Source organism: Ascidia mentula, chromosome 1, assembly GCF_947561715.1.
Source record: "Ascidia mentula chromosome 1, kaAscMent1.1, whole genome shotgun sequence".
Taxonomy (NCBI): Eukaryota; Metazoa; Chordata; class Ascidiacea; order Phlebobranchia; family Ascidiidae; genus Ascidia; species Ascidia mentula.
In genome coordinates, this window is record NC_138566.1 from 1,159,022 (window position 1) to 1,173,231 (window position 14,210).

Sequence of the window (14,210 nt, forward strand, 5' to 3'; positions counted from 1 at the left end):
CTTGTCTTTATAACTAGGATAGTTAAATTTCCTTTAAATACGTAAAAAAAATTGATGACGTAGAAACTATTTTTGTGAAAATCGTTCACTTAATATTCATCCAGTTACAACGGTTGATGTCACTGCAGCGAAATGTGTGCCCCTGCATTACCAGTTTTCACTAACAAGATCCCTTGCAAAATTTCCGGAACAAATCACCAATAACCATTGAAGCAATTTTATTTTTGCCATAAACGAACACCAGCTAACGTTAAGCTACAACCGAGAAAATAAAATATTAAAAAAAAACTACTCCAAAAAAAACGACAAAGAACGCAACACGAACGGAAACATATGAAACTTTTGCAGTTGCAGCAAAAATCAAAACAATTCAATACTACGCAGTTAAACAACTTACACGTTACCAAATATTTTGAAAGGACAAATACAAACAACAAGTTGTACGATTGGCGATGTTGTTCAATCGATTTTTATTTCTATTGCAAGTTTGACAATGCTTGGTAATGAAATCAGATATTTCGAAGGTTTTGTTACTAAACCAAATAAAGCCAACATCTAAAAAAATATACAAAGCAATTCTCAGTACGTTCTACGTTTGAAAAATACGTTAACAAGGTGATACGACCATATTTTTTTGGGGGTTACCGTATTTATTAACAATGATGCTGCGTTAAGTCAATCGGCGGTCATGTGACCAATCATTGTGACCTCATAAGGTCAAAAATCAATCACTAACAATCACTATAATTATAATGTTTCGATTATTAAGTTTAACGAATGCTTGTTAAAGTTTAACAGAATTTCCCGCAGTTAACTCAGCGTTTCCATCATATGTAATTCGTCCACAGCCTTTAGTACCAAATCACAATCTGTTGCGCCACCTATTGGCCGTACAAACTGTCAATTTCTTGCCGGTAGCGTTGCTCGAGAGCTTTCCTTTTTAACTTAAAGGCGGCGGTGATGAGGCCGTCTTCCGGTAACCATGGCGACGGTTCAACGTGCATTTTTTGAGGGATTTCAAACTTTTGAAGTTTAGCTAAAAGAAATACATTCATGTTTTCTGTTTAAGATCTGAATAAATTATTTCAATAGGAAATGATTTGACCCCAGTGCAAAATACCAAAATGATTTTTTTTTCACATGTTTTTGAAACTAAAAAGTAAACTAAGAAACCGCACTCTAGCAACTAATCGTATTCTCTTACATATTTTGGATGTTGTGGTGATTGCGTTCTTTAGTTCTTTGATCATTGTTTGATCTTCGCACAATTCCTGGTAGAGTTTGTTTATTCCTTTACTACTGGCGAGGTTGGTTAATGCTTTCTCGTTGGGAATTACGAATGCAACGGCATATGGTTGTGTGCTGCAGGAAGAAACAAACATGCTGTAGTTAAACGGAAAAAAATCCGAACAAAACCTGAAACTTATTGAAATAAATAGACGGAAAAACTTAATCCGAATTAGTCTTTTTTTTACAGCTACGTGATGTGATGCAACCCATAAACTGAGGCTTGAGTTAAACAAAAACCAACACCTCGTTTTTTTCGTAATATTCAACACCACTGTCTGTTACCCGTTGGCGTAAATCCAGATGTTGTCAATAAGTGGAGAGGACTTAAGTTTGGCTTCAATACTTCCCAGTGCCAGATATTCTCCATGTGAAAGCTTCACTAAATCCTTCTTGCGATCTGCACAAAATTATACGGATTATTTACTACGCATTTTGCTGCTTACGATTTAGAAAGTGAAACTGGCAAATTTGCCAAACACGGTTTTCGACAATTTTAAACTTATTTTCTCCAACTTCATGTTTTTCCGAAACATTTCAACCCACCGACAATTCTGATTGCTCCGTCGTCATCAATTTGACCAATATCTCCTGTCTTAAACCACCTCTGCCCATTCCCATCGACATAAAAATCTTCTGCAGTCTTCTCTGGTTTCTTGAAGTAACCTTGGGTGATGTTCGGGCCCCCGATATGAATTTCACCCTGGGGGTGGGGCTTGTTCGAAGGGGAATAACCACCTGCATGCAAAATATTCGATATTTCAATGTTTCAGCAATTTTTTTATGTCGGCAATTTCTTGTCATTTTGCTGCTTCAGAAGCCTTTTGTGTTTCATGTTTTTTTTTAAAAATCAAATGACACGCAAAGAATTTCATCATTAGCAGCAAAAACTCTACAAGGAAAACTTGCAGTTTCAGCAAGAATATATCCACAGACGCAATTCAAAACCCGTCAAATGTACAGATATTATGCAACACGTCATACCTTCCTCCCAAGCAACAAGTTTAACTTCACAGCAAGGTAAAGGAGGTCCAACCCGCCCTGTACTGAAATCCTCAAGAACCTGAAAATATTACTTTGTTAAACCAGCTACGAAATAAAAATATTAAGCATTTTCCAAAGTACATTAAAGCTAAAAAAATTAACTAATAACACAAGCTTGACCATTACCTGTGACACAGTTGTAGCACCGCATGTTTCAGTCAAACCATACCCCTGACCGATGGGGCTACACATACATATGTTCATGAATCGTTGTGTCTGTGCGTCCATGGGGGCTCCCCCGGACAGGAGAGCGCGGATTTTTCCACCCAGCAAAGCTCTGGGAGTTTTAAAAATCACTCTGGAATAATAAGAAAAAATTTAACTCAAAATATGACACGCTTGAATGGTCAATCCAAGGTGACTATCACGATACACCACAAAAAAGTCTAAAATACAGTAAAGTAATTGCCACTTGCTAAAAAAATTAAAAAGGCGTGATCACAATGACGTCATCGGTGACGTAGGGTTACCTGTTAAGTACAGGAGTGTCGTTGCCTCTTTCTATCTGCTTATATTTATATTTGTAAGCAGCTTTAAACAAACTCTTTTTCAACGAACTCGCTTCGTCAACGTTCTGCATCACCGCCTTTCTCATACGTTCCATAATTTCCTGCGTCACAAACCAATTATAGTTACGTCACTATGACAAAAAAAATGTTATTTTACACTTTTGAATTCCAGACCACTCTTCTCATTAGAAGGTTGTTTACATTAGATTGGCCGGTTATTTTAAAGTCTATATGATAGTTTATTATTTATGTTGCAAGTTACTCAATTGGCCACACCAGGCTTCCATAAGACCAACATTGTAGCAATTCTATCCAAGTGCAAGTTACGCAAACCATCTCAAACTCATTTACTCACCGGCACTGCAGCCATGAGTGTTGGTTGAAGGACAGTGGCGTCACCCTTACTTCCCTTCTTAATACGACTCGATTTATCCGACAATGTGAGAGGGGACGAATATCCGATGCGAGCACCGTTGCATATCATAATGTTCTCTGTGACGTAACAAAAGTGATTGTTACGTCATCGGCTTCATGTATTTTAATTGTATATTTTTTATATGTGGTTTCATATTACGTAACGAAAAGGTAAAACGCACGAAGCTAGCTCAGCTAACGGTATAATATGCAAATAAAAGCAAGAAATATACGTTCTGCTCACCCGCTGCAAGTTCAAGCACATGAGCCAAAGGCAAGTATCCGATGTAAGTGTCAGTTGTGCTAAAAAAACACATAATGTGGATCAGACAGAATTTAAAACAGTATAATTGGGTCAATTCGTTACAACGATTTGCCGACGATAAGAAGTGTCAGTCAATAAAAGTAATACGTTCTTGTTCGCTTCCACATTACTTGCACACCGATTCACACGTCGACGTCACAAAGGTGCCAATTTACATTAATGAGACCTTACAGGTCGAAACAGTTTGTACACCTGTGTACAACCCTCATTGATTATTATGTCTCTTTTGCATATATAAGGTAGTACTAGATATTGAACTGCAGGCACTTGTGCGCTGTTTCAAGCTGTAAGGTCTCGTCAGTAGAGTTGGTGTAGCATTGTACTTGGGCAAGCCAGCCAGGAACATATTATCACACTTTATTGCGGTACGAAGCTACACGTGACTAGTTGCTGAACAATAACTAGGTACTAATACCAAGGCTATTGTTAAGTAACAATAAATACACACCCCAAGTCCGGCACACGCGTTCCAATTCCACTCATTCCAGCGACGAAGTTTGAGTGGTTGATGAGAACACCCTTGGGGTCGCCAGATTGACCACTGGTATACATTATAATACCGAGATCGTCGGGTTTCGGGGAATCTCTCTCCACCTTCTTGCCCTCCTCTGACTTTCCAAGCTTCTCTATCTGTGACGTCACGAAATCAAGTATTATGACGTGATAATGAAAGGTTGTTCGGTTCGTTTGTTAATGACGTTAAAGGGATATGAATGAAGCAAAACACGTCTGGATGGGATGGATTTAATATTACTTATATCTGAAGTATTTAATTTGCTTGCTGTTGGTCAATGGTTGCGATGTAATGGAAATCAGCGTACATTCATTTAGGATTTTCTACATTGCAAAAATCTGTCTAGAATTCGAAACGCACAGGTGCAAGTTAACCATTAACGTGGTGGCGGTTGGTTTGATGTGTATTTGCACATGGCGAGTGAACTAAAATTAACGGCCTATACTGTTTGCTCTGCACACAACTCCCAACCGCCAAAATATTTCGCTGAGTTCGGTTGAATTAAACTTTGGGAGACATATCTTGAAAAATAATGCAAGGCGGAATAACCGGGGAATTTGGCATCGTTTGAAAAACCACATTGTTGGCATGGCGTACATGCGAAACATCTAACAAAAAGTGTGACTTACGTTTGCAAACGTGTCCAAGGTAATATTTTCACGTAAATTTAATTCGTTCACTGGACAATCTTCAACGTAGATCACGTGGGTGACGTTTGGGATGTCCTTGAGGCAATTCTGTGGAGAAAATTAAAATCTTTAACTTGTAACTAAAATAACAACTGGATATTTGGAACAGAGGGAATGCATTTTATCTCGCCTCTTAACGAAGTTAATCCAGCAGAAAAAAAGCATTATTTGACCGGCCGGGGATTTACCGAGTGATCGCACTCAGTAATTTCCTTTCAGGAATGTTTAAAACGAAAAACAACCGAAGTTAGAATGAAGTTTTAATAATTAAGTTGAATGGCCCCTCTATATGTACATTTAATGTGCGGAAAACATGTTGTGAATGACAGAAATACAGTTCGCTACTTTAGCTTATAGTTCTTAATTAAAACTAATTAATCGTATTTGTCGTTTGCAGAATGGTCCGCAATGGTTTATGTTCACATAGACTCAAGCATAAAAAAAAACATCGCAACATCCCGATGTACCACGTAACAAACAAACCTTAAGTCTTGTGTTGAGTAGGGTTGCACTTGTGATCACGTGAGTAACTTCGGTCTCATTTAACGCATGAGCGATTCCATCTTCACCAAGTGTTGCATAAACCGTGACGACGGGGAGGTTTTGACGGAAGCAAGCCTGTGAATTGAAAATGTGACATTGAGCTCATTCCGTTGTAAACAATACAGCCACAACCCATGTAACAGCTAAGGTAGATTTTGTAAGGCCGAAATGTTTTATGTTCCATCGTCTTTGTGCAAGAAAAAAGGAAGTTTGACATTTTCTGTTGCACTCATTTAATCTTTTGGGTTTCTGAAAAGTTTTTGAAAAATTTAAACCAGGAAATAAATCGCAATAGAAATGTTAACCACTTCTTTACGCTGTTAGCAAACAACATTCCGTTCGCTACCGCTATGACCGAGAGTAACCTCCATTAACTATTGTCCTGGAGTAACCTTTACCCACATAGACCTTGGTCTGGGTGGCGCCATCCAATATATCAGTACAGAGATCGCAAGAAACAAGGTTATGTTCGAATGATTCCATGAAATATTTGATTGTCAACAGCCGTAATTTTGCTCGTGATTCAGCAAATATGTTGACAAGCAGAGAAATGAAACGAGCAAGTTGTCGAGGTCGTTTATCAGGTCGTCAACATTGCTATATTAACATCGTAAAACGACAATGCAAACTTTGGTGGTCGCAAAAAGGACCAAAGTTCATTCCAAGAGTTTGTACAGTGCGCGTGCTGGAGTTTGGAATGGGCGTTGCTATGCAAACAAAGCCGATCAATAGCTGCCTTTCGACAAAACTTGGCGGGAAAATTTTTGTGATTCTATCCCATTACAATGCGGTCTGGAAAAAAATCGCCCGAAGAAGCTAACAAGCGAAAAAAAAACAATCCGCCTAGAGAAGCCAAATGGCAATATTTGTTGACCTGTCAAGACGAAGCACGATTTGTTTGCCGAAACTAACCTGGATAGAAATCATCCACTCTGCTCTGGTGTCGAGGAAAATTGCGATTTTTTCTCTCGGTTTCATTCCGCAAAGTGAGAGACCTCTTCCCAAGTTGACAACACGTGCAAAAATATCCTTGTACGACTCCCACTTGTATTCACCGAAGATTGCCTGTAAAATGCATTCTGCTTAGTAAACGACACTTATTTAATTGGATTTTAAACAAATAGTTTCGACATTGTTTATTTTGGCGTTCCAGATGTAGTCACGCAACAATGGCACATGAATATGACGTCATAAAAACCTTTTTGAAAACTTTTCCATCAGGTTGTTTCTCGTCTTCCTCAGCTAAAAGTTCGCGGGTTCCAAGACAAGGGAAGTTAGAGAAGGTTTTCGCGGCGTCCTCGAATATTTTGTCCATCGTGCGATGATCTTTGTAGTTCGTGTGCATCAACCCACCCATGTTCTCAACACATCTGTACGATGAGGCTGAACCAACATAAATATTAAGCTGTTATTTAATCAAAGAAGCAAAGGAAAGATGGAGAAGCCTAATTCTTAACACGGGGCGCTTGACTCTAAAACCATAATGGTTGTTTTTTTTTATTTTTCATGTTTATTGCTCATAATGTTCAGTAACCTTTGCGTGCAAAATAATTTAAAAAAATGTAATTTGAGAAAACAGAGTTTCCTGTAAGAAACCCTGTCAAATTCTGTGATACTTTTTTCAAGTAGGAAACCACTCCCCCCAACTATGAATTTAATAAGTCTTAGAACTTGACATTCGTGATAAGGACGCGTGTTCTGTTATATTTGACATATGTTTCCGTTTAAACGCTCGTTACTGAATAACAGCGGAATACATAGAGACACGAGTTAATAATTAAATCAAAGCTTGGTCCAGAAATAACCTGCATGCATTCATATACAGTACTTACCGGGATCTGACGTCACTCTTTTCGCTTTCAAACGGCGTGACATATTGATGACGTAATCTTTTACTTCTTGGGAGACCAAGTTTTCAACAACGAGCCAAGGTATGAACGTAAATGTCCCGTACAGCCACCAAAACACGTAAATTAAATCCTCGACACCTAGAAAACAAATGTGTCGGTATTTTGCGAGAGTGACAGCGCAAAAATTAAAACATCGTGAAATTATGAGAAAGTGAAATAATTTGCAAAACTTTTGATGGTGATAATACAGTGAACACACGACATTTCATTGCGAATTGTGTAATTATCTAGTGAAACATGAACACAGCGACTGCAAAAGGAAAAATGAACAAACATTTTTAAATTTCCACAAACTTCTTTGTTCGCTCTGTTCGTTCTACTATATTTCGGGGGTAAGTATCTCGATACTACCAGTGAAAATTCAGTCAAAGACATCTAGTAATTAACACACTGCGGTCTAATCCTCGGTGTCAAACGCGGACAATGTTTCGTAGCAACCAGTTGTACGTGATGAAGGGGTTACATACGAAACAGATTTAATCAATTTAGAACAAAATCGCATTAGGCGGGACCGACGTCATTGTTCTGAGACAAAAAAAAGACTTTTGTCTTTAAACCTCTCAGGCGACTTGCACTGATGGGATTTGACTAAGCGGTTTAGTCACAGTTAGAATATGCACTAATATTAAGCATGGTCTTTCATGTTAAACTCGGCATTTGGAAACCACTGCTAATATCTCATATATTCCTTGCTTTGGCGTTTCAACATTCCGTGCCACTAAAACCTGCACTCCAGACTAACGATACCTCATTGCGACATCAATCTTATCATTGCAAGCAAACGGTCATATCAGATAAAAAGCGTGTAGTGGATTGCGTACAAATCTCGTGAGCGGTTGCTTAAATATGTCTTGCTGAGATGCAACAAGCAACTTTCTCAGCAATAAAATGCACACCAAGCAGATTGCGTTTTCTCGTGACGTCATTGAGAGAAACGGGCAACGGAAAACACAGCAAGCAACAAAATACATGCAATGTACGACTTACGGTTGAGCAGAAGGTGAAATTAATAGCAAGCAGCATTCCTACAGCAGAGAACATCACATGACAATACGAGGATACATTGAACGATTATTGTCGTTAAGCTTATGATCTAGCTAATCGTGTAAAACATTAATCTACGAGTCAACAGCATTAAAAATCGCCCCAACCGTTATGCCGTTAGCGTTTCTGGTCGTAAATAAAATTTTACTTTTTATTGTTAAATTGTCTAGTGAAGTATTGCACTACGGACTAAATCAATAAAAATGAATGTTCCCAACCTAGCAAACTCTTTCGAATTGCGTTAACAGGCAGTTTGGGTCACTCAGAACGCTTGTTACGTCACAAACCTTTCAGTAACAAAAGTACATATGAGCTAAACTCGCAACAGAAAATGAAATGAAAAATCACCACCACCCGTTGATTATTCAACTTTGTTGCATCAAATTTTCATGCTTAAATGTTACAGCGACACACTGTCATCCACTTACCCATTGATAAGCCAGATGTTCTTGACTTGAGGTTAAAACAGACCAGAACAGATGACGACACACTTATTCGAGGTGCTAAACATGTAAGAACAACTGCGAATCAAATGAGACACGATGTTAAAAAACCCGCCCCGGTGTCGGATCGCATGGACTTTGTACACGGCGTCTGAAGCAAACCCACAACGTGATACAATGTTTAAGTTATTCGGACTTTGCTCGTTCTTCACAGTGGAACGCACGGAAAAGTTGTGATTAAGCAAGTTTGCCGTTGTGTCTGGGCCCAAACCCACCGCATGGGCCCACACGGGCCGAGTGTAAAGATGAACACTTTAGTCATTGGGCAATGTTCGGCGTCACTGGCCACGCTTGACGCAGTAAACCAACGCAATTGTTTGTTCAGCACAATCACCCCCAATAAAAGAGAATTTTCCCGAAGGTTTTTAGTCTTATCACCACCGCAAGTGGTGACGTCAAACCCATTACTACAGCTCCCAAATCATTGCATTTAAATTTATGAAATTACCCAAATATTTATTTTCTGTTTAACACACTTACATGCGATACGATCAACTTTCAACTTCAGGCGTTAAGTTAAGTTTTTTTGAACAGAACATTTTGTTCAGCTTTACGGTGATCGTAAAGTCACCACGAAGTTGAAGTATTTGCCTGGCCGTTTGGTTGGCAAGATCGACTACAAGTGTTACACTAAGCTGCACTGATAAGACCTCATAGGTCGAAACGGTGGCATCAGTCTGCAGCTCACAGAACTATGTTCACAGGCCGAATCGACATACACGCTATCTGTAGCGACTGCACCTCTAAACTTCCAACAACCCAAAACCAATGCCGTGAGTCGTGCGGTCTTCCACAACGCCATAGAAATGTAATGAGCAAAACAATTGGCCCGACCCCGACCCCATTTGAAACCTTCTAATCGAGCACAACGAGAGAAAAGTAAATATTTTTTTTTGAAAAAATCGTTTAAACCCCTCCGGGCGTACACTACTGGGCAGGTATGGCGATGGTTGATTAAACAACGAACGTACTTACAACGAAATGTAAAAAGCGTGCTTCTTGTAAGGATTATATATCACATAGCGATGGCGTCTTACCGCTTCCGGTAAGTTCCGGTTTGTCATAAGAAATTGTCACTGATTGTAACGAGTTAGTCAGTCAGCTGTACGTAATACCACCCCTGCGACGCGCAATAAAATCATGCGTAATTTGCTGCGCAATGCGTCGACGCTGATTTGCATAGATGACGTCACGCCATATGATTTATTGCGAAAATTGATTTTTCAAACAACTTTTGAAGCAGGGTTATACCTCCATAGTGCAAAGAACGTCACAATTTTCTGATAAACACACACGAGAGAAGTTCGCCGCAAAACACACGTTATGAAAACCCAAACAACCGCGAACGCGACCACTTCAACGCTATTGCTTGCGTCGCACTGTTACGTCACTATAAACGCACTGTGACGCATCGATCGAAACCATTGTATTACGAACAGAAGCAGTATCTATTGCCAGTTGCGGTTGTTCAAGTAACGTCTTTTGTATAACTTGTTTTTGGCATTAATAATCTACTGGGACAAGGTAAAATTGCTGAGCTTATGTCTTTTCATATAAATATACATGGTTTATGATCTTGGTACAATCACAAAACATTTTATAATTTTAGAAGTTTTGTTATTGAAGCATATTCGAAACAAATAATTTATTTTTCATAATGCTCTACCATGTAACTAATATGAAATATAAGAAATAATGTAAAGGTTATGAAGTCTGGTGGCCACATATATATATTTGCACAACTTATTTAGTTGGAATATTTGCAAACGACACAACTATGTACATTATGCATACTCTACCAACATTTATATTTGACCACGGAAATTCTTGTTAATAAAATTTAACATTTGGGAAATGGCCACTTAAAATGATTCTTAATTTGATGTTATTACAACAAACATTACACTATAAACAAATGATGCATCAAATATAACTTTTTCTCAATAAAATGTAGCATTAGGATACTTCTTTGCATAGGCCTAGTGCAAAAGATTTATGTTGGGTAGTTTTAACCATGCAATAGTTTTGCTGCAATAGCTTCATGGTGCATATATATTGACATACAATGTCCTTGAAAACTTATAATATTTTTATCAAGATCTACCAAAAATCTATAAATTTAATTGTTTAAATAGAAAATGTTTTTGCAATTGACTACTACATTGGAAAGTTATTGACTAGTACTTTTTTTGCAAAGTATTCCTATGAACCCTTTACAATCTTTGATGCTCAAACAGCAATGAATTTAACTGGCCTTTTTGTACAAATATCAATTAACACACACAGTCTGGCTTTGGGAGTTAATTTACAACTTTGGCCAAGGAAGGCTGAACCAACCATTACCATTCCATAAGACATAGACCCTATCCATGCAAAGCAGCATAACACAAACAACCAACTGACATAATCTATATTCCCAAACCATCTTGCTTCCAATGCATTTACACAAAGCAGAGCATGCTCTTTCAGCTCTAACTACCAGAGGTCTAACGTATAATGCAGAATCTCCCGCCCTGCGGTTGGAAATGGCGCTGTTGACACAGAGTAACCCCTCGGCACGTGTTTTCGAGTAACCCCGGTACTACACATGTGAGGGTCCAAAGTCCGCGCGACGATCAACCATTCATACGTCACAGAGAGCAACGCGATGCTTTCGGAGGTCACAAAAAAGGTCGAACGATCGAAAGGCGCCAAACAGCGACTATCGACCGTGCTTTATACGCTACTAAGTGGAATTACAGTATTTTGTTTTTGTTCAAACGTGTAATAGAAACAAACGCTTCTACCATAGAAACAAAATAATATCAACAGAGAAACGGAAAATCAACCTTCACAATTTGACATCATGTCATTACTGAATCTTAACGGAAAGTGTCATCAAAAGTTAAACTTGTTTTCACTGTATCGCTGAATTTAAAACTACATAAAATTTACATCACAGCAAACAGTCAACAAGCAGTGAAGCCTGGCCGTTTGGCAGACAAGATCGTGTTCACAAAGCTGTACTGATAAGACCTCAAAGGTCAAAACAGTGGCCCTGTGTACAGTTCAATCAAAATAGTAAACAATGTTCTTAGATACTTGTTCTTGTTGTCATACAAGCACAACAAGGTCAATGTTACAAGGACACCCGATATTCATCGCTGATGATTGGGTCGTGGTCGTTTTTTTCTCGATACCACCCATCATGCCATACAAAATGCTGATGTGACTAACGCTGCCCTTGGACTTTGAACACAAGATATGTGTTGACAAGAAGAGCACCAAGTCACTGAATCACACGCACGTTTTTGTCTGTCTGTTTAAATTATTAATGGATCAACCTGTCAATCGAAAACTGTAAAATGCAAGTGAGCCCAAGGGAAAAAGGTCTGCCCTGTTCCGCATGGGTAGTTTTTGAGGACAAATTTGGTCACATTACGCTGCAAAATCTCGCGTAAAAAACCCGCCGGGTTTTAATAACATACAAAGAAATCGCAAGTTTTAGTCAAATCTTTTGCATGTTTTCTGTTATCTACATAATTTAGTACCTTTGTGTTAACTGCTGACACGCAGTATATTGTTCCATGCCAATTACAAATTCAAGTTACCCTAAGAAAGTAAACATCAATTTAATGCATCAAAAAACAGTAGCTAGATGGCGCTCGTGAACAGCCATAAGTGGAAGTCACATGTGCCTGCACTCACCGCAAAAAAACACATTGGATCCCTACACATACAATGATGGATCAGGACTTTCTTTCCATAGAGTTGACAAATCGACCAAATGCAAAGAATAGTTGTTGGATGGTAGCCTAATGTTTTGTCGGTAAAATAATAAAATTTATTTTTATTTGCTTGTTGTGTATTCACTGATCGAAACAACGCAATGTTTTTCAGCTTGTGAGGTCGATAGAAACGCACCGTGCAGATGCGGACCGCTGATCGCAATGTGAACACAAGCAAGCGAAACCCTGTTGCGCTTTAACCGAGGTGAAATAAAGCGTTGATTGCTCGACGGGAAGTTGTGTCGAGCAGAGCCGAGGTGTTGGTGGTGATTAATTGCTAATCACGAGCATTATTTTCATCCTCGTTTATTCAACGCAAACCGTTTACACAAGCGAAGGTTTAAATGCAACACGCTGCAAATTGAAGACCGATATTTGAGTAATTAATTTTAAGCGTGGTTTTTGGTGTTACTGGAGAAAACGGCGGTGAAGCTTTTCTAACCTTCACAAAGGTGGAGAGTTTGTTGCGTTATCAGGGTGGCGAGTAACTTGTCGCGTAAAAGGCAACAGGTTTGATGAGTTGCAGAGTTAGTGGAAAACACCAGAACACACACACAGCAAATTGCCGCAGAAGCTAAATCACTTCACCGTTTAACGATGATGAGATTTACAAAGCACGAAGTAAATCCAGCAGCAGTTTTCCTGTTGCAAGGCAGAAGAGTGTGAATAAAGACCGCGCTTGCAAGTTGGGTTTATATATATGAAAGGTAACAACCTGGACACATAATTTTGACATGATTTTTTGCCACATATGACGCAACAACAAATAGGATCGGACCAGTTTTAAATATTACATCGAAATATTTCGGCCATACTCGGGAAGTGGCGCTGGCTTGGATATTCTGGTTCTTTTGGACATCCCAGTAAACCGTGCGCGTTGCGTCAGAATTCCGCATTCAAACCTCATGCCCGCTTATGCTGGAAGTTTCGAAATGTCATCTTGACATATTTTATCTGGCGTGCAGTTGTAAGTTGAATGACAGGAGACACAGACCTAACTCAGCGTGCCGGCTATAAATGTTCGTATACCTTTTCCCTCAGCTTTAAACGGCAGTCGTAGATTTTTATTTCTATGACGAGTGGAGTTGGTCCCACCAATGTATGATTTGCAATTGAACTTTTGAGGTGTAATTTTCGAATCAAAAAAAATTTCTGCAGATTTTCTGTACTTGTTAAAAACAGAAGTTAGGACCATGCTTATAGTCTCAATACAACTGGGAAAAGGATATTGGTTTTACTGAGCAGATGTAACACAGCCGATAAACATAGGTGAGATGTAGACAGTTCCACCGTTTTGACCTGTGAGGTCTCATCAGTGCAACTTGGCGGCTGGTGGCTGCTGATTGGTTGGAACAATGGAGTTGTCTACAGTTTGTCATTATGTTGACCAAACATGTGAAACTCCCTAAGAACAAACTGCACGTACGTTTTGCAGCTCATGCAATTGGAGTTGTTTAACATTCATTCTCTCATCAAAACAGTGCACCAGCAAGCATTATAGTTATAGACCGGTCACAAAAGAAATTGTGAGTTTATGAAGTTGTGTAGATAGTTGCGTGGGCACGATGCATATACTGGCGGATTAAACACACCAGATAAGGTTTGCAGACCACCTGGACGTTGTTCACGCCCTGCAGCCTCATTGATTCAATCACAACAGG

At 39.0% G+C, this 14,210-nt stretch overlaps 1 protein-coding gene across 1 annotated transcript; it reads right to left on the reverse strand.

Moving 5' to 3' along the window:
* Positions 1–201: 201 nt before the first annotated feature.
* Positions 202–10,330, reverse strand: LOC145911746 (long-chain-fatty-acid--CoA ligase 4-like). Its single transcript, XM_082999175.1, has 16 exons — positions 8,708–10,330; positions 7,158–7,313; positions 6,524–6,708; positions 6,238–6,390; positions 5,266–5,400; positions 4,723–4,830; positions 4,028–4,209; positions 3,499–3,557; positions 3,196–3,332; positions 2,802–2,941; positions 2,458–2,629; positions 2,272–2,350; positions 1,834–2,025; positions 1,573–1,687; positions 1,205–1,362; positions 202–1,036 (listed from the first exon to the last, which is right to left on the reverse strand). Exons 1-16 carry the CDS (start codon positions 8,709–8,711, stop codon positions 882–884), a joined length of 2,130 nt encoding a protein of 709 aa, XP_082855301.1. The 5' UTR covers positions 8,712–10,330; the 3' UTR covers positions 202–881.
* Between the last annotated feature and the right edge of the window lie 3,880 nt (positions 10,331–14,210).

Coding starts and splice junctions, on each gene's coding strand:
- LOC145911746 (XM_082999175.1), bottom strand. Junction 4,210..4,722: donor CCTTGGACACGTTTGCAAAC/GTAAGTCACACT, acceptor GTGACGTCACAG/ATAGAGAAGCTTGGAAAGTC. Junction 2,026..2,271: donor ACTTGTTGCTTGGGAGGAAG/GTATGACGTGTT, acceptor TTTTGCATGCAG/GTGGTTATTCCCCTTCGAAC.